General features: G+C 40.6%; 1 protein-coding gene across 1 annotated transcript; it reads right to left on the bottom strand.

The window, feature by feature from the left end:
- Window positions 1-10,989: 10,989 nt before the first annotated feature.
- Window positions 10,990-21,660, bottom strand: COPS5 (COP9 signalosome subunit 5). The gene is made up of 8 exons (XM_033155343.1): window positions 21,375-21,660; window positions 19,209-19,443; window positions 18,490-18,618; window positions 16,360-16,425; window positions 15,193-15,278; window positions 13,282-13,393; window positions 12,609-12,757; window positions 10,990-11,370 (listed from the first exon to the last, which is right to left on the bottom strand). The coding sequence occupies exons 1-8, from the start codon at window positions 21,524-21,526 to the stop codon at window positions 11,286-11,288; spliced, it is 1,014 nt and encodes a 337-aa protein (XP_033011234.1). The 5' UTR covers window positions 21,527-21,660; the 3' UTR covers window positions 10,990-11,285.
- Window positions 21,661-23,166: the final 1,506 nt, after the last annotated feature.

A 23,166-nucleotide genomic window follows, 5' to 3' on the forward strand; every position in this document is an offset into this window, starting at 1 on the left:
GAACCTAAGAGTTCCCAACGCTACTGTACATGTGAGAAGATACACAGAATTGAGTCAAGTAAGCTCATTTCAGTACTGGCAAATCTGATGAATGCAAAGATTCGTTATGGTGTTTTCAAAATCTGAAAACCTTTCATTAAATTGGAATGCTTTTTATCCAGAAATGCCTCTAGAATATGGAATTCTAAGACCTTTTATAAACAAGTATAGTGCTATATTTGTGTTCATCCTGATCCAGGGACAATCCCCATATAATAGATGTGAGAAAGACGTCCTATTGATATGGGCAATAAATAAATTTACCGCTGTTCATTACTTCTAAATTAAAATGATCTGTACAAATACCAGTGCTTGACAAGTAGAAAAGGCCCAGGAAGTGACACAGCACTGCTGGTAGCAAGATGGAACTTCAACCACTTTTATGTTTAAGGGTCAAATGAATTTGAAAACTTTTTGAAAGTTCAAAATGTGTAATGGGCACGAGGATTATGCAAGGGCGTAACCAGGGGTGTGTGAGCTACCCCCTCAAATCAAGTAAATAAAAATACTTACCTGCAACACAATTGGTCAGTTAACTCAGTTCCCTGCCCCCCTAACATAAAGCCTGCCGTGCCAAAAATAAATCCTGGCTTCACTCATGGTTATATGGTTTGTCCTTTGTGCAGGGGTTATTCAGCAGATGAAAGATCCTTACAATACCAATGTTTCTAGCTGAAGGGGTGGGGGAGAATCACATTTTCCCAGCTACAAAATATTGCAGCCTGACCATGAATTTTGGGTAAAAGGCAATATCCAGAAACACCATTTTCTGGAAAGATGTCTTGAATCCCACAGAACTAGCAAATGCCTATTCCTGTTTTGCAGGGGTCGGATTAGATGAATTTGGGGGTACCGACTCCCTTCAAGTTCTACAATTCTGCGATGTGTCTGGCAGGGACACTTAAATTTACTGTTATGTGTGATGGTAGCGGTGGAATCGTCTTGGCATATTAAAAACTGCTGAAACCATGCATGGGCGTAGCCGGGATTTTTGTTGGAGGGGGCAGAAGCTCATATTTGTATTGATTTTTATTATTTCGTGGGCAGCTGCGCCCCCCCCCCCACGTCTACGCCCATGCATATAGAAAGAAGAGTGGGGAGATTGCGAAAGAAGCACTAGCATATCTGCCAGCATCCCGCTCCCCAATCGCTTTTCTCTCAGCTTATCAGATCGAGCCCAGACTGGGGGAAATAAAAGTGTCGGAAGGGAAAGACTGCCAAGGGGTGGGGGTGGGGGTCAATTTCTACGGGGCTACACACAAACCACACTTGATACGGGCTCCTCAGAAGGACCTCCGTCTCCTTTCGGACGAAGTGTGGAATTTACACTAGCAAATTATATCATGTCTCAAGGAGGCGGCTGGGCCGTCGAAGCCCCGCTATTCACCGTCCCGACGCTCACGGGTCTTCCCACTCACACGAGTTCCACGCCCTTCTGCCCAGCGCTTCCCCACAACCTCTTTCCCCGCCAAACGCCAGCAACAGGTAAGGGGGCCGCAGTAGGGCGCGTGTGAACACAGGCAAAGAGACTTCGCTGCCACGGACGGAGACGCCAAGCGCGTTGCTATGGAGGCAGAAGGTCGCCTATCCAAACACTTCCGCGGGCAACGGGAGGCGCAAAAGCGCACCTACGACCCACGCAGCGAAGCGCGCTCCCGAGTCGCGGTTGAAGGGGGGAAAGGAGCCGGGAAGAGGAAGAAGGTAAGGATTTGCGCACGCGCAATTTCGTGTCTGCTTGGCGCGGTCGCCGCCTAGCAATTGCCTATTGTCGGGGCTTCTGCTGGCGGATTGAATGCCGCAGACATTCGAAACGGCGCGCGCAGCTGAGTTCGCGCGGCTACCTCACAAAGGGGACTTGATTCCATTTTTGTGTGTGAGAGACGTATCGTTTAACGGCCAAATCCCCCCCCCCCAACCCCGCTTTGTTAAAGATATATAGGGAACATATAATAAAGTGTGCTAGAGAACATACACATTTTTCTAAATTGTTCAGACGACGACGTCGTCAATAGTGAAAAATAATAATACTTCCAAGAGGTAGACTTTCTTTTTTACTGTTTTGGGGTTCATTTTGAATCTGCCCCGTCCCAAACCTCGGGGTTTTGAGCTGTTTTTCCGCGCAGTACTATTACTGAAGAATGATAATAAACCCGCAGTTCTTCTCGTGGACCTAGAAGATGATTTTCCTCAGCTAATGTTTCATCTGTTGTCCAGATTATTGGTTAAGACAGCCAAAGCTGAGCACTCCCTTTTGGGAGAGATGTGAAGTGCATTCCTGTGCATGTTTGCTTGGAAGTGCCATTCATTTCAATGAGTCTGAGGTGGGCTTTTTTCTCCTTAGCATCTCCTTGGCCACTGAGGACATCTAGCAGGGCTCTGTTATGAACTTTGCAGGTAAACTTTTGCTTCAGCTGCCCCATTTAAGATTGCAGGCAGGAACTCTTAATTTGAAGGAAGGAAGAGTTCTACCCTTCCCCATGCTGTTTCTGCACATTGTTTTTTTAACTGTACACTTCCAACTGCATTGTGAAATGGCACACTCCATACAAGGCTATACCACCACCGAAGTAAAAAATGGAATTCTTCAGTTGTTGCTGCTACTGCTTATTTCTTAACCCATCCATTTTGTTCATCAGAGGAAAATGGTATAATGTTAATGTATTGCAGTTGCTAGGACAGTATATAAATTTCCCAAGCCACCTTAGCAACTGCAGTATTAAGGTGGACAAGAAAAAAAGGCTTTTCTGGAATAAAATGCCTTTGTGTAATTAGGATTTGTCATGGGCAGAGAGGTGACACTATTTATTTTTTTATGCACCCCCCCTTTCATGCCATACATGACAGCATAAATGGTAGCGACAATACATCTGGAAGACAATGTACCGGTAATGGAAGGGAATACTTGGGATGGGATGACAGGAGGGATAGCTGGTGATCCTAACAATGGAATCATTCATCTAAAGTTTATTAAGCTGTAATAAATTGGAAAGAGGGGGAGAAGTGTTGTTTATTGCTACTGATGTCATAACAACTATCCCATGTATTGTGCTGTGCTCTCCATGGTCAGAATTACTGTTCTAGTTGGAAGAAAACGGCATTTTCACAGTGACAAAACATTTAGATTTGAGTGCTCAGGAAATGTAATATGGAGGACAGAAATCTTGATTTTCTGCAACAAATAAGTAACAATTGTGCATTTACTTTGTGAAACAAAACATACTACAAAACGAAACAAAAAGGGCTAAGATGGTTGGGGACCCTCCAGCCCACGGAACAAATCTCTATGCAGCCTTAAGGACATATAATCATAGAGGACCCAATCCTGAAAACATTTGTTGCATGAAGAAATCTCATTTAAGTTAATGAAACATAAATGTGCTCAATTGTCACTGGCCTTGGTTCTGTGCTGTTATAAGAACACATGTTGCATTGTTGTCTAATGAGTTTTTGAGTGATCTAAGATGAACTTAAGCATTTTCATCTCTTCTTAGCATTTGGCAGGATCTATAAAACTTTTAAATCTTCCAAGTTTGGAATTTCATTTGCCTTCCTATCAAATGACAGAAAATATTACAATATAAACCCATTCCTGTATTTCAATTTGCAATCAAAACTGACTGTGCCCTAAAGGTTCTTGTTCTGGGAAATATATCCCCTTAAAAAAGGGCTTTTATATTATTAAACTTAATTTTAGCCTTAGCTTGCCCTCAAACCTTTGACTTGTTTGTAGCTGTAGTTTTTGCAGGTGTCTAAAGCTGTCTCTGTTACTAATTCAGTTAAAAATACATTATGTGACGTTTAAGAGAAAATATTTGTTCATCAAGATTTGAAATAAGATTCTAATCTACTGGTATAGAAGGTTGGAATATTGTCTGTGTATTTTCAGGGTGTCAGAATACAAAAAGACTTTGTTTTTGAGGAACTCCATAAAGTAAATTAGAGAGAGAGAGAATTAGTTAGTTTGTTCACTGTCAAGGTACAACTATATCAGACAGACCCAATGTCAGCACTTGGCATTCTGGGGCAGCTGCTGAAGTCCAAGACTTTTTAGGGGCCTGCAGTATGTAGGTAGGTATGGAGAGAGGGGGGGGGGGAGAGACTGTTGATCTGAGCATTCCTGGATGGCTCTAACTGGCTGAGCTGCTATATTAATTTCCCACAATGCCCCTGACATAGCATCACTTGAGGACATTGTGGGAAATTAAAATAGTGGCTATTCTCTGTCACCCAGTGCTACTTGGAATGCTCTTGCTTGCTGCTGCCAGGTAAGTTTCAGAGGACACACCCAGAGGTCACCTTACCCAGCATGTTCTCAAACCTTGAGCCACTTCTGACAGCAGATGCTTTTGACAATGCTACTTCTAGCTCTTGTGAGGCACCTGGTCATGCAAAGACTGTTGCATTGTGAGGATAGAGAGATAAAGCCAAGTTAGAATTGCTTTGCTACCTCTTTGCGTGGATTTTTATGCTCACAGGAGCTGCAGAGGTCAGTTCAAAATTCATCACACAAAAATGGCCTTAGAAGATGGGTTTGATGCTTTCTTTCCAGGCATAGGACCTCCCTCCCACCATTTCTGGCTGAAAGTTTGTCCAAGGTTATACAGGAAGCTGGATGGATGCTTAGGATGGATTGCAACCTATCCAACACTAGCCACTAATGGTGCCCTGACTGCCTGTTACTCCAATCAGTTTTGCACGGTTGCTGAGTTGAGTGGCTGCTGCAGGATTCCAAAATCTAGACTAGCACTCTTGAAGGCTGTACTACAACCAGGCTTTCCCAGCAATGTATGTGAAAAAGACCCAAAGCTACTTCTCTATAATTTGGCCCAACTCAGTGCAGACAATGCAGGTAATAAACACTAAGCTCAGATCAGCTTCAAATCAGCCCCACTATCCATACAACCTTACTTTGTGATAATAACTGCTTTTGCTTATAAAAAACTAATTCCACTATAAACTGGTTTGCTGCCAAAAATGCACAATCTAACAAAAATTTAACACTTTTAAGTTCCGTTGGGTGTATTAAATACTTTTTAAACCTGTAACACTAAAATTTGCATTTTAAAATGCTTAACTTTAACCCCTTTTACTTAGTTCATAATTATTTCTACCTCAGAATAATAAGCAAAAGGTAGTATTCTCAGTAATGCTTGGTCTCTTGAGATGCAATTATTTATTTATGTGTTCATTTGGAGAGACTGGTTTATTCCAAGGTCTCAAATTTACCAGTAGCAGTTTTCATTCACAATATTTTTTCCATTTTTGTGTTTTACAGATACAGTAGATCCTAAATAAGTTAAACAAAACTAAATATATAATACAGACCCCTATGCATATTTACTCAGAAGTAAGTCCTGTTTTCAGTGGGGCTGTGGTCAGGTAAGTGTAAAGATGATCAAGTGCATTTTTGGCAGCAAACCAGTTTATAGATGCAGATAACATGATGATGTGGAGTAGGAGATGCTGGCATACAGGGCTTTGAGAAAGTCAACCACCACATTTTCTTACTCCTAGTATAGAGAGGCAGGCAGCACTCAATGTCTGTGATCTGGACTTGTCCCAATTTATATTTAATTATAAGAGTAGCACAGAAAAAAATACATGATTCTTCCCCAGGCTGAAGAATGAGATATAAAAAAGGAAAACCCTAATTATATTTTCTTGCACCAGGCCCATGTGTATAATTTTGTCATTGCACTCATTTTAAGTTCTCTATAAGAGTAGCATAGAAAACCAATCTCTGCTGCTTATATCTAGTTTTCCAGAGTGGTTCCCTTGCTCTGTTTAATCTCAGATGGACTGATTTCTATGCATGGCTCTTGCTATCTGGTCTCTCTCAGACTTTGCCTAAGAGGAAATGGGCACATACACCAAAAGAGATAAATGTCACAATTCAATGTTTACTTTACATAAACACACATTACTTTTAATAAATAAAGTGTTTAGGTCTTAATATCTATTGAAAACCAACATTTGTTAGGATAATTCATAGTGGACACAGTTAGTTTTCAAGAAGGAACCACATTGTGAACATTTCCCTCCCATTCCTGTTGTTCTTATTGAACACAGCAAAACACTAGCATCCAGCAAACACCTTTCTTTCACAACAAGCAGTAAAACTGCATTAGTTTAAATGTATTTGTTTAAATCAAAATTCAAGTGATACATCAAATGAATGACTTACTTTCAACAACTGGGGAAAATGCAGATGGTTATAATCACAAAAGACTGCATGCAATGCATATACTAGTTTCCTTTTTAATAGTAGTGCCATTGCTGTTATACATAAGTGCTAAGGTAACTGACTCTAAAATAAACAGAGAAATTTACACAGGAAATGATAGATGAATTACATAGGAGTTGAATGTAGACTTCAGTAAAAATGAAGGTTTCTAAAACAGTATAATTTCCTCTCAAAGGGTTCATGCACTTCCTCTCCATTATGTTCCAAAACTGTATTCTCATACATTATTTTACATAATGCATGTCCCAAATTAGCTCATCTTTATTCATATGAAACTGCCTCAATTACTGCTAATGCCTATATCTGATGTGCATACTACTGGACATTGGCTATATTACATGTTACAATTTGAAGTACAGGAGCTCTCATGTCAAACCCCATAGTCACACCCTAAAGAGGTCCATATCCATGGCTCCTAAGAGAATAAAAAATACAGTAAGCTGTACTAATATTTCCAATAAAGCAGCAATACATAGCACAACATCCATTTTATTGGTATTTCATGGATGTTGGACTATGACTGTGAAGATTTGTGTTTACCGGTATATCCCTGATCAGTCATGAAGTTTGCAGAGGGAGCTTGGGTCAGTCACTGAGTCTAGCCTATCTAACCAAAATGTGCAGCTAGACCCACCATCCAAGCTTACACCACTGAAATATTGTGTTAGCAGAATATGTCATCACTCCTCTTACAAAAAGGTACTGGAGGTGTCTTGCTGATGTTCCTACTCCACTACATTACTGAATGGAAGGTTATCAGTGGCTGCGCACGTGCGCACACGCACACACACACACACACACACACACACAAAATGGGAAGGACACAGAAGGTGCAAAGTGCATTTCTATGGGTGCAGGTCTTTGAAGGGTATTCTACAAGAGCCTTTCCAGCTTGGTATCATTCAGATGTTTTGGATTACAACTTCCACAAACCTTAACCAGTATTTAAAAACACAGACATTTTCTTATTTCCTAAATTAAAGAGCATAACAATTCATTTGTCTCCATTATGAATGATGAAAGAATAGGGACCAAAACTGAACCAGTTTCTTTGTTAATATGACTGAAAAATGTGAATGTAGTTAATCAAAATGTGCCCTGAAGGATTTTTTTTTGCCTTCCATTTTATTAGTTCATTTCAAAGTTCAGCATAATAGTGCTTAACTCCAAAATAAATATGAATGCTGCTTAGCTTACAAGAGGCTCCCCAATGTTGGTTGTCCCTCTGCCTCGGCAATTTTTTTTTTAATGGATCTACAGTCAAGCCATTAATCATTGATATGATCAAATACAGTTCAGCAATTTCTTTCTTCCAAGTACTTAAAACAAGTTGTTATCAAGCTCATTTTGAGACATTTGTATCAAATATTTATTATTTGATTTATATTCTAACCCTTAACAAGTTCCCAGGGCAGCTTACAAAAGAATTAAAATTACAAACAAAACATACTAAAGCAAAAACATTAAAACAACATTCAAACATCACTGTATAAAAGAGCAAATATAGAAGAAGCATAATTATCAAACACCAAACAGCTTAAAAGCAACAATTAAAAAGCCTGGGAAAATAAAATGGTCTTTGGCTGGTGCTGAAATGCCGTCCAGTTTGGCACTAGAAGAGCCTTCTGAATAAAACATTGGATAAAGAGTGGAATTTTAGTAGATCTGAATGCAAGAAGAGATAAGATTTTGTGACTTCCAAGTACAACAGCAACACATTCTATATCCTGTCTATTTTAAAGACAGTATTTGCTGTGATCCATGTAGCTATGAACATGCGAAAAACCCCAAGTGCTACACTTTTTTGTTCTGTGTCACTTTCTATACATCTAATGTGATCAATCAATTTTAAGATACTCAGTCTCGTAGCACAATTCTATGCATGTTTACATTAAGTTCCACTGTATTCAGTAGGATTTGTTTGCACATAATAGTGCAAAACTGCAGCCTGGAGAAAATCAAAGAAAGACTAATTTTTTATCCATTCTATCCATGTGTGTAACACTTTATTTGCAGACACCTTTACAACCTTTTTCCTTCTGAGATCAACTGTGGAAGGCAGGTCGTCATTCCAATATTATGTATTTTATATTTTGTTTTCAATAAATCAATACTATAAAATAGTACAATTGAAAAACGTAGAACAGGTAAGGCTGCTCATCCCGTCTTCATTTTAATATGGTCCTTAAAAAAAAGAAGAGGAAAAAATGGCTGTGCCAGCACACCAGTAAGCGTGCATGTATCTTTTCCACAAGCTGCCTCAGATGTATAACCTCCCGCTAGGACACCCAGATCTACATCTTCTGTAAAAGAACATCGCCACCGGCATAATTATAAAAGCATAAGTCAGAGCGAGCAACGAGATAGAAGTATTCCAGGTAAATCCCTGCTTCCCTTCACTCAGTCAGCTGTGCTAAAACATTTAGAACTACAGAAAATCTACGGAGTCCATCATGCAGGTTTAGTACAAATCATATAAACAACCTGAACTTGGAAGATGAGTCTAGAGGGCTTTTTGTCATTTTATAAAGCAATGTATATACTTATGAACTGGATAGTTCAAAAGTATTGAAGAGTAAATATGTGGAGCAATTCTAAGTCTTAAACATACAATGTGTGTGCCTACAGATGCATCCACATTCATACTTAAAATGTATACAAAATATGAGAACAATAGTGCAGTTGTAGCACTGTTTTATGTAACTAGTTACTCAAGAAAGCTATTGCTTCTGCTCGCTACAGTTGCCGTTGCAGTTTAACTAACTTTAAAATAATCCAGAAATATAGAAGAATGCTGAAAGGTAAACAGTATGTTTTCACTTAAGTTTATACAATGAATTCAGACACAGTGCAGACTTCAGGAGCATAAATGAATTCCTGTGCATGCATGATTCTTACATCTGCATCATATCATTCACACAGTTTTCCTGTAATCTTTTATCTCTGCAACATAGCATTTTCAAACTGCGAACACTGAGAATAATTCCAAGCTTCGTGGCCTTGTCATGCTTATTTTCAAAAGGTTTTCACTGTATACCAATGTACTATTGTATTGTGCAATATTGTGACTGTTCAAAATAAAAACTGGCTAGACAATGTGTTGATTTTAAAAACAAGGAATCTCCAAGATGGAATAGTTTTTGTATATTACCTCCAACGTATCTTAAAGTGATAGCTTCAAATCAGTGAGAATGCATTGTAGAACAATACTGTTCAGTGAAAGTGGCTTCCTTTTCAGCAGTGCACCAATCACTTAACATTTTGATTCAGGCATTATCAGTTAAGTTCCTTGAAATCTTAACACATTTTAAATTTGTAGTACTTAAATCAGGAAATAAACTACCGTGTTTCTCCTAAAATAAGACACCATCTTATATTTTTTTCCCTCAACAAAAAACAGTATGGCTTATTTTCAGGGGATGTCTTATTTTAACCGCGTTGCATCGGTACGCTGCATAGCCACGCCTCTCCAGGCTGTTTTAATGGGAGGTGCTGCGTCACTATGGCTTATTTTCGGGGAATGGCTTATATTTCGCAAATGCATAGAAATCCTGCTATGGCTTATTTTATGGCTATGTCTTATTTTAGGAGAAACACGGTAGTCTTGCGGGACAGTTTATACACTTACAGGGTATTTATGCTTGAACAGAATGGAGTTGATATAAGTGGGTGCCCGGACCTCTATCTGTGTCCTATGAAAGGGTGTTAGGCTTAGCTTATACGGTGAGCAGGTTACTTACCGTATTTTCTGGCGTATAAGACGACCCCCAACTTTTCCAGTTAAAATATAGAGTTTGAGATATACTCGACTGCAGATTCTCCACCCGGCGTATAAGATGACCCAACTTTTGAGAAGATTTTCCTGGATTAAAAAGTAGTCTTATACGCCAGAATATACAGTACATCCCTTAGCTTGACCAAAATAGGATGCTAGTTTGCTTTAGAGCAACAGGTAAAAAGCAACAACTAAGGAGTTATGGACACTTCAATAATTTCAGAAACCAACTATTTAAAAGTATGTTCCAATTAATGAGATTTTTCTATTCCCAATGTAAAAAAGAAGGGGGGGGGACTATGTCCAGTTGAGGCATCTTGCTTGCACAAGAGGTTCTTACTCATCCTCTTTCCCCCCTGCTTCTGTTCTAATCTGTTCTAAAACAGGTAGTGATAGGTAGTCTCACCATGACTGCTGCTAAAATGTTGTTTCTCAACCCATGCCTTACAGCATTATTTTAAAATTTTATACCTCACCTTTCCCCCCAAAGTAGCCCACAGTAGCAATCAAGTAACAAAACAATAAAAACATCTTAAAAACTATTCCAGTACAGATGCAGCAATCCACACAACAAAGTTGGTGACTAGAAGGGCAAAGCAACCTTGGAAAAGACAAGCCTATGGAGTCTACATAAAACAATTGGCCAGGCTTTCAAGGCAAAACCACAACTATCATGTTCACAAATGTGTTTGTCTGTGTCTGTATTATAGAGGTTTGAGCTTCAAGAAGGAACTCTGCTCTAAGACATGTACAGAGCAGATAATGTACTAGAGACAGACTGTGGTGTTTTTTTGCACTGAGAAGTAGAGAAGTTGCTTGGTCTAAGCCTGAGACAATTTACGGTTTCTGGCTCAAGAGTTCTACATAGGAATGAGAAAGAATGATAAATTTCAGAGATAAAATTAAACAAAGCAAATGAAAAAAGCAGCTGGCCATTTTAAAGAGATCTTTATTGCAGATTGACAAAGAGATAAATTCTAAACTTCCAAAATCCAGAAACAGTCACAATTATTGTTCTTTTGAAGCAACAACCAAAACTTTATGGTAAAGAACAGATTACAATAAATTTTAGAGCACTGTTCTTAAAACTGAGCAAAGAGGTGGTAGATGATTTAAAGTACAACAAATTAACTGAAGATTTCCATTCTGGCTTCAGCTCCAACTGAACAAGTCCAACTAGGTATGTTTGTCTCCATTCTGAAGATACGTATCGGTCGGTGATATACTTCAAGCAATGTTAATTTGATTAAAAAGTTTGTCCTTAATAACCTGAGACATCAATCCATGTATTGCTTCTATGGTGGTCTTGCAGCTGGGGAAAGCAAAAGCATAAATTTAAAGTTGGCTAAATGCAATTCTGTCACTATATTACAAGTTATTCAGATGTCTAAGAAGCTCACGGTGCCCATAACCCCATGAATCTCTACAATCATCCTGTTATGAAAAGGCAGACATAGCGTCTGATAGTTGACTGAACTGTTGTTTGCTTTAAAAGGTAAACTCAAACATGCTTTATATGGAAACATACAATTTCAGACATTTTGTGTCTGACACCTCAAATCTAAAACGAAAAAGAACTTTGTACTTTGTCAATAGCAGTTTAAAGATCTGAGACAGATACATGGAGAAGTATATTGTCTCAATATACTCTGAAGCTGCATGCTGCATGCACTAAAGAACGTAAGAGAAGCTTGCTGGATCAGGGCAATGGTCCATCTGGTAAAGCATCCTCGTCTCACAGTGGCCAACCAGATGCCTGTGAGAAGCCCGAAAGCAGGACATGGGTGCACAAAAACTCTCATTTATGATTCCCAGCAACTGGTATTCAGAGGCATACTACCTACGTTAATGGAGGAAGAACATAGCCACCATAGCTAGTAGCCATTATAGCCTTATTCTTCATTAATTTGTCTAATCCTCTTTTAAAGCCTCTCTTGTTAGGTAGGGGCCATCGTTACTTGTAGGAGTGAATTCCACAGTTTTGTGTTTTGTGAAGTACTTTCCTTTGCCTGAATCTTTCAACATTCAGTTTTGTTAATGTCCAAAAGTTCTAATGCTAAAACATCTCTATCCACTTTCTCTACACCATGCCTAACTTTATATATCTCTATCATGTCTCCTCTCACTTCACTTTTCTCTAAACTGAAAAGCCCCAAATGTTGTAACCTTTCTTCATAGGAAATATCCTCAATTCCTCTGATCATTTTGTCGTCTTTTTTTGAACCTTTCCCAACTCTACTACCGGTATAACCTTTTTGAGGTGACATAATATTCCAAGTGTAGTTGCAGCACAGATCCACTTATTGATCCATTGTGTCAACCTCTCCTCATACTTACTTAAGCTTATATTCTAAAGATGACATAAAAAGAAAAATGGTAGAACAAATGGAATGGTGGAACATCTAGGAGCTCCAAAGACTTAAAAAAGAAAACACAGTAATCCATGAAACTGTCAAGTGATATGTCACAACAACCCACAGGAAGTGATTAAAGTGATTTTAATCATAATATAATTTATGTTCTGAAATAATATAGTTAAGAAGTCCTTACCTGTCCCTTGTTGCTTTGGCTAGTTTGTCTTCTGATTTTCTGTCATGGGACTCTAAACCCAACATGAAACTTCCTCGACCCAGTTGGGCTTCTGATTGTTCTAATTTCTCTGATAGATCAAATACTTGCCCAGTGGTGTAGTCTGCATTCTGCATTTGGAAGATAGATTTTACATTTCTTTAACTGCCATTAATGCTTTTAATTGGAACAGTGTATGTTGAGCAAGTAACCACCTTTAAAACATTTACAACCACTAGTGTTTGTTTTGTGCGTAAGGCAATAATGTAATTAAAATTAATTTAAAGCACTTTAAAGTTTATTCTGTCTTTTAGCAGTAGCCAGTTAGAAATTAAATTTAGAATATTTAGTTGCTAGACAAGATAAACAGCACTCTCTGAAAAAGATGCAAAAAGTTGGAGGGAAGAAAGTTGGCCTCTTCCAGCTTCTTTCCTTGCAATGAATTCAACATAAAGCTTTCAACATTTTTGTGCTGACTGATTTGTAATTGGATACAAGATCACTTGCACAGGAACATGTACACTGCACAGGCTCCTCTTGTGTTCTACTCCCATATACCTCTCTGTTCCCATTTCCTTTTATCTTCCAGCCTACAGAAAGTGCTTGTTTTTGGAACATCCTACTGATCAGGGTTAAAAGTCATGAAGATACTTACAGTAAGCAAACTAGATGAACTTAGTGTGTTCACCCAATATTTGTTCCACAAAAGCTCAAGCAACTTGCGATCCAAAGAGGATTTGAAATAGGAGACTTCTAAAGCATAATACCTGTTTTGCAAGAAAAGTATATGAAAAACTTTCAACATGAACTGCACAATGAAATGTTAGATTTAAAAAACTCTCAAACAGAGGCAAATCCCAAGAATATAAATGTGACTGAGAAACAATATCATCTTTCCTTTTAAAACAGGAGTGGGGAGACTTGTGGTCCTCCAGATGCTGCTGTACTCCCAACTCCCATCAGCCCCAGCGAGAATGACAGAAGTTGGAGGGCCATAGCTTCTCTACCTCTGTTCTAAAACAGTCCAGTGTATCCAGTATGACACTGCTTAAGGGATCATTTCAGGTCTGTAATATCAATCATAGCTTGGTTCCACAAAGCGCTGCACAGTAGTCTTATGCTCAAACATATACCAGAATGATTGTATTGTGGAAAAGGATACTGAACTATCACCATAACCCTTCCCCTGAGCTTTGAATAGGGCAAAACAAACACCTACACAGAAATGGACAGGGGTAAACAACAGCCATAGAAAAAATCCAAAAACAAAACATTGGACACCTGCATATTAGATATAGTTCTCAATGTGTTGCAAGGAAACTTTTATCAAGGGAAATGTTAAATGCTTCTTTAGAAAAACTGCCCAGGACAACTTTTCTATTAAAACTCACTTAAGCAACACGTCCTTGATAAAATTTTCTCAAACTGCATTGGGAAAGCCCCTTCCGGCCTTAGAAAGGAGGAGGGGGGTTGCAGACAGCACAAGCCCTCCATGTGCACAGGGGATAGCCTCATCCCCTGGCACTATTGGCCGAGCCCTGGGCACGGCTCCTGCTAGACTGGCCAACTGGCGCGGTCGGCATGGGCGTGCCTACTGCATTTAAGTGGGTGCGCGGCCAGGGCTTGGCCTCTTCTCCTGGGCTCCCAGCTGATCCGGTTTTCCCCGCCCTCCCACCCATTAGGCCGAGTTTTCTTACGGACCTTGCTATGGACTGCGGTTGGTCGCCGTTGGGGGCCTGTTAGGAATTTTCCCACTTGGCAAATTGGCTTAAGCCTGGTGGTTTTCGCCTACCTCGTTGCAATTCGTCACAACTTGGTTTTGGCGGTTAGGCATTGGATTATCTCGGGAAGGTTAGAAGGTGGGGGGGAGGTTGGGCCATCACCTCCCCCAAATGGCTGAAGGGTACTTCGTTAAAGGAGTCCGGGGGGGCGTGGCCCTGTCCAGAGCTGTGGAAGGTGTGGGCCTAAGGCACGCCCCATATCGGTGATCACAGGGTGAGTCCCTAGCTGATGTGCAGCAGCAGGGCTCTCCCATCAGTGGTTAACCCTTCCTGGACTGCCAGCACATCGTACTGGAGTCGGATATAGTCGGTTAGTTCCAATGCCTAAGCCAATACCGCTCAACATCCGTAACCAATAAAGTTGTGGCCTTTTTCTTGCCCATTTAACCTTACTTATTGTGTCTTGTGTTTTATTTACCACGGGAGGGGTCGGGACATTGACATGCAATGCTGTTCTACATTCTACATTCACTTCTGGACCAACTTTTTAGGGAGCACCAGGGTTTACAGGGAGGAGAAATAGGTGAAAATTGCCTCCTCCCCCTTCCTCCAGTGGAGTATTCCATGAGAAAAACTCCATTCAGAGAGGAAGTCTGAATTCAACCTCTTGTCTGTTAGTGAGCAACTGTCCTTTTTGTTTCAAAAGGAAAACATACGCCCCGCCCCCCTCAACACATGACTATCCAGGAAGCCTTGGGTAATTTCACTAATCTTTCAAAAATCTTTTCCAAAAAAAATTCCAAGCTGTAAAACATTTTGAAATCTATGAGGAAATAATTCCTTACTGTTTACAGTGAACACCAAAGTCTTCTATTTTATTAAGTGGGATAGTCTGATATTCAGAAGGGCCCTCATCAGGAGGCTTGTAGCCCTGAAGGATAAAGAAACAAATTATGATACTGATGGCAACATCTTTTCATACAAACAGATCCAGATTTTTCCATTAGCATGCTGATGATACTCAGATTCATTTATCCATAACATCTGAATCAAGAGAGGCCATGCTGGCCATGGGGTAGTGTCTGGATGCACTGGTGGGATAGATGTGGGGAAATGAGTTTGAATCCTGGCAAGACCCAGAGGCACTGTGGATGAGTAGTGGTTGCTGTGTTTGATAAACTGGTCAACTGCCTGTCCTGGAAAGGGCTGCATTCCTCCTAAAGGAACAGGTATATATATATATATATCTTTAGGTTGCTTCTGGTAGTGTCAGTGGCTAAAGTGCCTTTTACACAGTTGTGAAAACGATGGACCAGGAGAGCTTGACTACAGTAGTACAAGCATTGGTGACGGCAGTGCACTCTACATGGGGCTTCCCTTGCACTTGATTTGGAAGCTGGAATTAGTGCAAAATGCTGCAGCATGGTTGCTGACAGGAGTGAGGACCATGTCAGTATATAATACCTCTGCTCAGAGATCTACAACGGTTGCCCATTTGCTACTGGGCCAAATTCAAAGTGTTCCTTTTTGTATATAAAGCTCTTAACAGCTTGGGACCAGTTTTCTTCTGGGATTCCCTTACCCTAGATATGCCCAGTACATTGTTCTCATAAGTGGAACTGGCACGATTACAGGTGCCACATTCTGCCCTTGTAAGAAATCACTATTTTAGTGTGGCAGCACCTACACTATGGAACTTCCTGTTGACATCAGGCAGGCATATTCACTGTACTCTTCTGGCAACTGCTGAAAACATTTTTCTTTAGGCAAGCCTACACAGACCTGTAGAAGTTACATGTGTTTTACATGTTTTTAGCTACTGTTGATTTTAACAATATTTTGAATATTTTTAGATGCTTGATCATTTTAGTTATCAACAAAACTTTTGTAAAGCATTTGGAATGTTATTTTTTCTTACAATCAATTTGTACATAAATTTTGTTAAATAAATAAAATTAATCCATAGCGTGGATCCTTACATCATATACATTTGGTTATATAATTGTTGTTACCTTAGGATATGTTCTAAAAGCTCCAAGATTTACTTTTCCTGCAGATATTGTCCTTGTTGGATCAATCTGTAAAATGCATTTGAAAATTATTGTACAAAATGCACTCTTCAAGAAGCAATTGAACACCATTATCAAACTGTAGATCAAGTGCATTATTCCTATTACTTTATCCTTTATAGTAGAATGATTAGGACCTGTCCAAAATATATCAGTATAATATGACATGTTGAATGTCAAAGATTCTAGTTTAGTGGCTTAAACTGTCATTTCCTTGAGGAAATTAGAGAGGAAAAACCTCAGTTTAGATTATGACATTAATGGAGCAGTGAAAAAGGCCTATGAGTTGTACTCAGTGGTTGGATGAATGAATGGAAGCTCACACAACTGATCTTGCCTCCTCTCCCGCTTCCAATAAAGTCTCTCCTGAAAACCTACTGAACATTGTGGGACGTTTCATATGGGGCTGCAATATGATGAGAGAATTACCTGAAATCAATAGAAGAAACTGTTCCATTGGTGCAAGATTCTTCAACTCAATTTTGAATGATTCCCCCCTTCTCTACTGTAGCACCATTTGACACAGCTGCCCACAATGGAGAGGTTTCAGCAAATACTGGCTACTACCCCAATATGTTAAAAGTTTTACAACTATTTTCTAGTCGACATTCCACAATGTAAGTTGAAAGTCTAGAAATATTGCAAGATAATTTTGTTGCTGTTGTAGATATATAGGGCTTTTTGGCCCTAAGGCCCCCTAAGGAGTGAATAGAATATTTAGGCAAAGGATAAATATAATAAAAGAACAATGAATGCCTAATTACCAAATGCCCACCAATTGTACTAGATATACATTTGTGAACTCCATTCATTCTCTCACCACAAAGCTCTCCAGCATTCATCCTCTTACTTAGAAACCAGGCTCACTCACATTAACTCCTGCCCCCTGTCCAATCTCACACCTAGGAGCAAGTCCACCAACAATCAATTCCCCAGGTGGGTGTGTCCACCCTCATCACATGATCACCAGGTCAGGTCCACCAGTAGCAAGCAACCTGTCACTCACAACAGCCTCCAAATGAATAGGCTTCTGAAGCCGCTACAGTTTTAGCACTAACTGGCCACAACCTTTTGGCTTCCCTGCAAGCTGATGTTCTTCAGGTGCAGTAGCAGTAAAAACAGGCTGGGGAGGCTAAATTTGGTACCCACCTCCCAGCCAACAACAGGCCTATCTCCTGCTTTATGCTTTGTAAAACTCTCCCAAGCTATTATTTAGACATACGGTTCTCCTGATTAAAGGCTATCTTGAAAATAGTCTTAGTTGTAAGGAACAAGTGTGATAACAAGAGCTATTCTTGGTTCTGCTTCATATGGTGTAAGTCAGTGTTTTTCAACCACTGTTCCGCGGCACACTAGTGTGCCGCGAGATGTTGCCTGGTGTGCCGTGGGAAAAATTGAAAAATTACTTTATATATAGTCAATATAGGCACAGAGTTAAAATTTTTAACATTTTCTAATGGTGCTGTGCCTCGTGATTTTTTTCATGAAACAAGTGTGCCTTTGCCCAAAAAAGGTTGAAAAACACTGGTGTAAGTAACAAAATTCTCTCTGGTGAACAGGGGAACTCTGGAAAGGGGAGCAATGAACCCTAACTCTCCAATGTCCATACAGACAGCAGAGGAGTTAGGGAATTTGGGAAGCCTTATCCTTCTTCATTTTAGCTCCTGCACGCAAGACCCTTAAAATGTAAATGTAATTTGTTTTAATATAAGAATCTGCTTCCATGGGCATGTTTTCAACTAATCAATGAGAAGTTCTTAACCTGTAATAGACAATTTAGTATATGCATAGTTTTCTGATGTTACAAAGTGATCCTGCAAATACTGACTTGAATCAGTTGTGATCAAATGAAAAGGGCAGCTGAGTTTATGGCCCAATAGAAGAAGATATAAAAGAAATGACATCCAATATAAAAATAGAAAGGTCTCCAAGTAGTGTGAACAGTTTTTTAATAGGAGTTAGCTGATTACAAAAAACCCAGCAACCCATCCAGTTTTTCCACAGCTGTAGAACTTAAATTTACTTCTAACTCTATTTAGTATTTAATTTGCTTGAATTCCAATATATACTTACAACCACAGCCACAAATGGTTCTTGAAATTGCTGGTTAAGCATCTGAGTACTGACATCAATTCCTGAAAGCCAGCAGCCATAGCCAGGGTGGCTGTGATACCAGCCAATTGCATTTTCTAGTCGACCAACCTAACCATAGTTTTTAAAAAAGGGAAACGGGGAAGAAAGCAGGTTAAACTGAATTTAATCATTGTGAATACTGCCCTCTTTTGGACAGTTGGCAAACTGCAGATATTTCAAAATTAAGCCATGTACGAACATAAAAAGTCCTACAGGATCAGACAAAAAGCCCATCTACTCCAAAATTGTTTTTTGAAAAAGATGGCCAGGCAGGAAGCCCAGAAGCTACTGTATTATTATTTTTTGCAAATAATGAGCTTGTTGTTCACTTAACAAAAGCAGAAATTAAATTGAAAAAATTTCTAAGACAATTAAGATGTACATAAAATGGAGAAAATTCAGCAGCAGGAATATGCATAAAGAAACACAACAAACATTGAAGCCCTTCAATAAGGCAACTAGAAGGGGAAAATGTATCTGAACTAAATCTGATCCAAACTTAAACTCAACTGGTGGTATAAGTGACAGCATATTGGGGTTCAAGGGCAATGTATGTTGTTCTTAAATTACAAACTGAGGTGACTCCAATCCCAGATGTGATTATAAACAGTTTTAGTGCATGCTAACTTGCTAAAAGGACATCGGTCTTCCCTTTTTACCTGCTTTGCATTTTCTATATACGCAGCCATATATTCATATGCAGCAGCCTGAGCATTAACTCGTGTTTCAGTGCCTTCGACTGGTAAAGCAAAGCTGTCCATGATAATCATAGTTTCGCCATCCACTTTTCCAAGCATTAAGCCCATCACTTCCAAATTGCCTCCTGACCTAGCATGCATGACCATCTTCAAGAGGGCCAGAGCAGAGATCTTGCAGTACTTGAAATAGTGGTGACTGCAATAAAAAAAACAAGAGAGCTTAGAACAATATCTATTATAACAGAAAAGGAAAAGAAGAAACACAAAACACAAACGATTTAAGGCAAGAAAGCTCACCCTGAAACTTAAAATCAATAAAATACTGGACAAGATTTTGTTTATATATATATATTTTAAAATCAACCGGATATAAAATATCAAGGTGGTGTACAGCAGTATGCTGATGCAATAAAAAACAATGCCACCATAAAAAATACAAAATAATCACCAAAAATGACTGGCCCACCTTTGGAAAATTTAAATCACTGAATGCAAAGCACTATCTTAATAAAAATATATTTGAGAGACCTCTGAAAGTTAGCAGTGAGAATGCCTGCTGAATCTTCGCATGGGAACAGGGACACTAAATACTTTAGCTGAATTAAGTTGGGCATCTGTAACAAAGAGGACAACTAACAGCACTTCTCAGGGTGATCTTAGTGATCAAGCTGAGATGCAAGGCCTCAGGCAGTCCTTAAGGTATCTTGGACCCAATTTCTTCAGGGTTTATATATTAATACTGTACAAGAAATTTGAACCTGGCTTGGCAGCATGTGGGCAGCCAAATATTTTAGCAGAGGTGTCAAATTCTGTTGGCTATTTGCCTTCCTCAGCAGTCTAGCTGCTGCATGCTGCACTAGCTGGAGTTTCAGTTACCAGGCCCAAGGCCAGCCCTACACATAGAGCACATTGCAGTAATCTAGTCTTGAGGTTATCAATACAAGGACTATAATGGTCAGGTATAGATGGCATACCAGGTGAAGCTGGAGAAAGGCACTCACTAAACACAGAGGTTATAGATATACTCAACAGTACAGTACATACCCATATTCACCTAGTTAAACCTTAAGATCTTCAACATTCCTTCTTCAGGAGGTGCACGTGGTAGCTACTGACAAAAAGGTGTTTTTGTTTATGGTACCCTGGCTATAAAATGCTCTCCCCAAAGGGCTCACCACATGCCTAATCTGATGTCATTTCAGTAAAACCTTTTCATTGTTCCAGACCTTTAAATCTGTTCCTGCTACAAAAAAATCATTATCACTAGATTTTTAATGTTCTATATTTTAATCGCCTTTATATTTGTTTTAAGGCACCCCGAGAACAGGGTTACAGGGTGGCAAATAAATATTTCAAACTAATAAAATAGATCCAGATTTCAAAAGAACAAAATAGGTTTCTCTCAATGTAACAAGCAACCTATGTTACAGCAGTAAATTGTGTGGATGTGAGAAACCCAGGTACAGAACCCTGCTTCTACCAATTTGTTCAATTAAGATCAAATGACTGTTTGATCCCTCACACATTTGGAAATAACTAGAAAAACGTGAGAAGGGGGAGTTCTAAACGTGTGTGTTACTTCTTTCCTCCCTGAAGAGGCCTCCCTGACTTTTCCGCATACAACATTATGAGACATTTCATTTGCTAGTAACATTTGTTCTTTGGAAGCAGCTTGTTTTTCTATTTCATAATTCCCCCCACCCCCTGCTTTGCCTTCACTCAGTGTCAAAATGAAGGTGTCATGGCGTGTCTGTGTGTTGATATGGGGCATTCACCCATCATTTCTACTTTCCTTGGATTTATCTTTGACTCCCCGCCTTCCCTCGCTCACCCCACCTTTACAAACGACTGTCAAGACCTGTTACTTTTTCTTCTTTAAGATCTCCAAGAGGCAATATTTCTTCTCTGCACCTGTCCAGAGTTTTGCATTATGATCTGTCCTCTTACCCACCTCTACCTCTTCTTGTTAAGTCCTACATGAGAAGTCCTATCTAGGGCAGGTGCATCACCACAGCCCCTCGCCCTTCCTCTCCCGGGTCCAAACAGCACCGGGGTCCGGGCCGAGTCCTTTGAACTAGAGTAGCCTGGGAGGGGATCCTCCCCCACACTGCCCACCAGCCCACTTACTCCTTGGTCCACGGCTTCGCCGCCAGGATCTCCTGCTGCTGCTTGCGGTCGTACTTATAGATCTCATCAATGCTCTGCGCCTCCTGCATGTTATTGGCCATCTCCCACGTCTTCTGGGCCATCCCGCTCCCGGAAGGGCCGGCCGCTGCCATCTCACCGGGTTCCTCAGGCCGAGCCGAGCCGGGCCCTGCTAGCCGATGATAGACCCTCCGGGCAGTCTAGCCTCCCGGCCTGCTTGCCGCAACAGAGCGAACCAAGCGCGGCGGAAGTGGGTGTAGGTGTTGGGCAAGCGGGCTGGGCGGGGATAGAGAGTCCCCCGCGAATGGTTCCGCCCGCTCCGCGACGTCTCGAGCTGGCTCGCCCGCCCCCTAGCGAGAAATGGTGGAATTAGCCTCCCGCGCGGAAATCGGCCATCCCAGTCTTTTCGCAGAGACGGGGTTGCCCATCGAGGGGAGAGGCGTTGTGGCACGAGCCCTCCTGGGAGTCAGTCATTCACCCGCTCTGCCCTGAAAGCGGTATTCCCACCCCACGTCTGAATTCCAGGAAAGACGCGTAAAATTATATAAAAAATTATATCCACGTCTTCCTTGCCACCGCAAAGCCTGCCTTTTTATTTGTGAGGGCAAACTACTTCACATTTTAAAGTGAGTTTCTGTTATCTAAAAAAACATGACATCCCAATGGCGCATTATGGGGTATGGCCTCCCGCTTATTCATAGCTTTTACCACTGAAATTTAAAACCAGAGGCTGGGCTGCCACCTGTCAGGGGCGCAGGAGTCCCCTCTCCTGCATTGTGGGTTCTGCGTTGAGCACTATGTGACACCCGAGTTCCCTTTCAACTCTTAAAATTCTATGAAACGTTCCCTGTTAATCTAGTCTATAGACCTTAGTTTTAAAAGAACATAAGAACACATCGAAAGGAGCCGGAATAATATTTTGCAAACAATCCCCTTCTCTGCTCCACTATATCCAGTGCATTTTCATCTGTTGAGGCACTCCTCATATTCTGCATCACCTTGTTTTTTGACTATGTGTACTTTTTACTTTTAAGACTGTGTACGCACTATACCATTTTAAAGTACATTTATCCCTCGGTTACAATTCCCAGCAACCCTTAACAAACTACAGTGCCCAGAATTCTCTGAGGGTACAACGTAAGGCATAGGGGCGTGTTCTTTAACTCTTATTTGCTTAGAAGCAGAGCTTCTAGATTTCCCCTAACATAGACAGGAGCAGAGAGAAAGAGAGTTCTTATATGTCTCTATATTAGGAAGAGACCTCGCCATTCTAGAAAGTGAAAGAACATCACGCCTATATTCCAGGGTGCGGAATACAAACATGCGCAAAGTACCCGCAGAGTGGCTAGGCCGCCAGACTCAACTGGGTCCGCCTAAAAAGAAGCGGCATGTTATTGCCCTCCGTTTCCAACAACATTGCCTAGCTAGCCTCTGATCGTGCCGTTTGCACTCGCCCCGCGACGAAGTGATAACAAAAAAAGCATGTTTCTCCGAGCATGCACAGAGCGCCGCTGAGCAACCACGCGCAACTCTCAAAACACCTGACGTTAAAAGGATTAAAGGAGGGTCGAGTAGCACTTCGCAGCTTTCCTTTCCTGGAGACAAAACCCCCTTAACGCGCTGTTCTACTGAGCTACAGGTTTTAGGGTTTCCTCTTGGCGACAAGCACCAGAGGGAGCTGTTCGTGCGCAGCAGCCCAGTCCCCTCTCCGGCCGTTAGGCTGGCTCCTCCCCGAGAAGGCGGAGGGCTGGAGCGGAGCGGCGAGGCGAGGCGG

The sequence above is a fragment of the Lacerta agilis genome, chromosome 7 (genome assembly GCF_009819535.1).
Source record: "Lacerta agilis isolate rLacAgi1 chromosome 7, rLacAgi1.pri, whole genome shotgun sequence".
NCBI lineage: Eukaryota > Metazoa > Chordata > Lepidosauria > Squamata > Lacertidae > Lacerta > Lacerta agilis.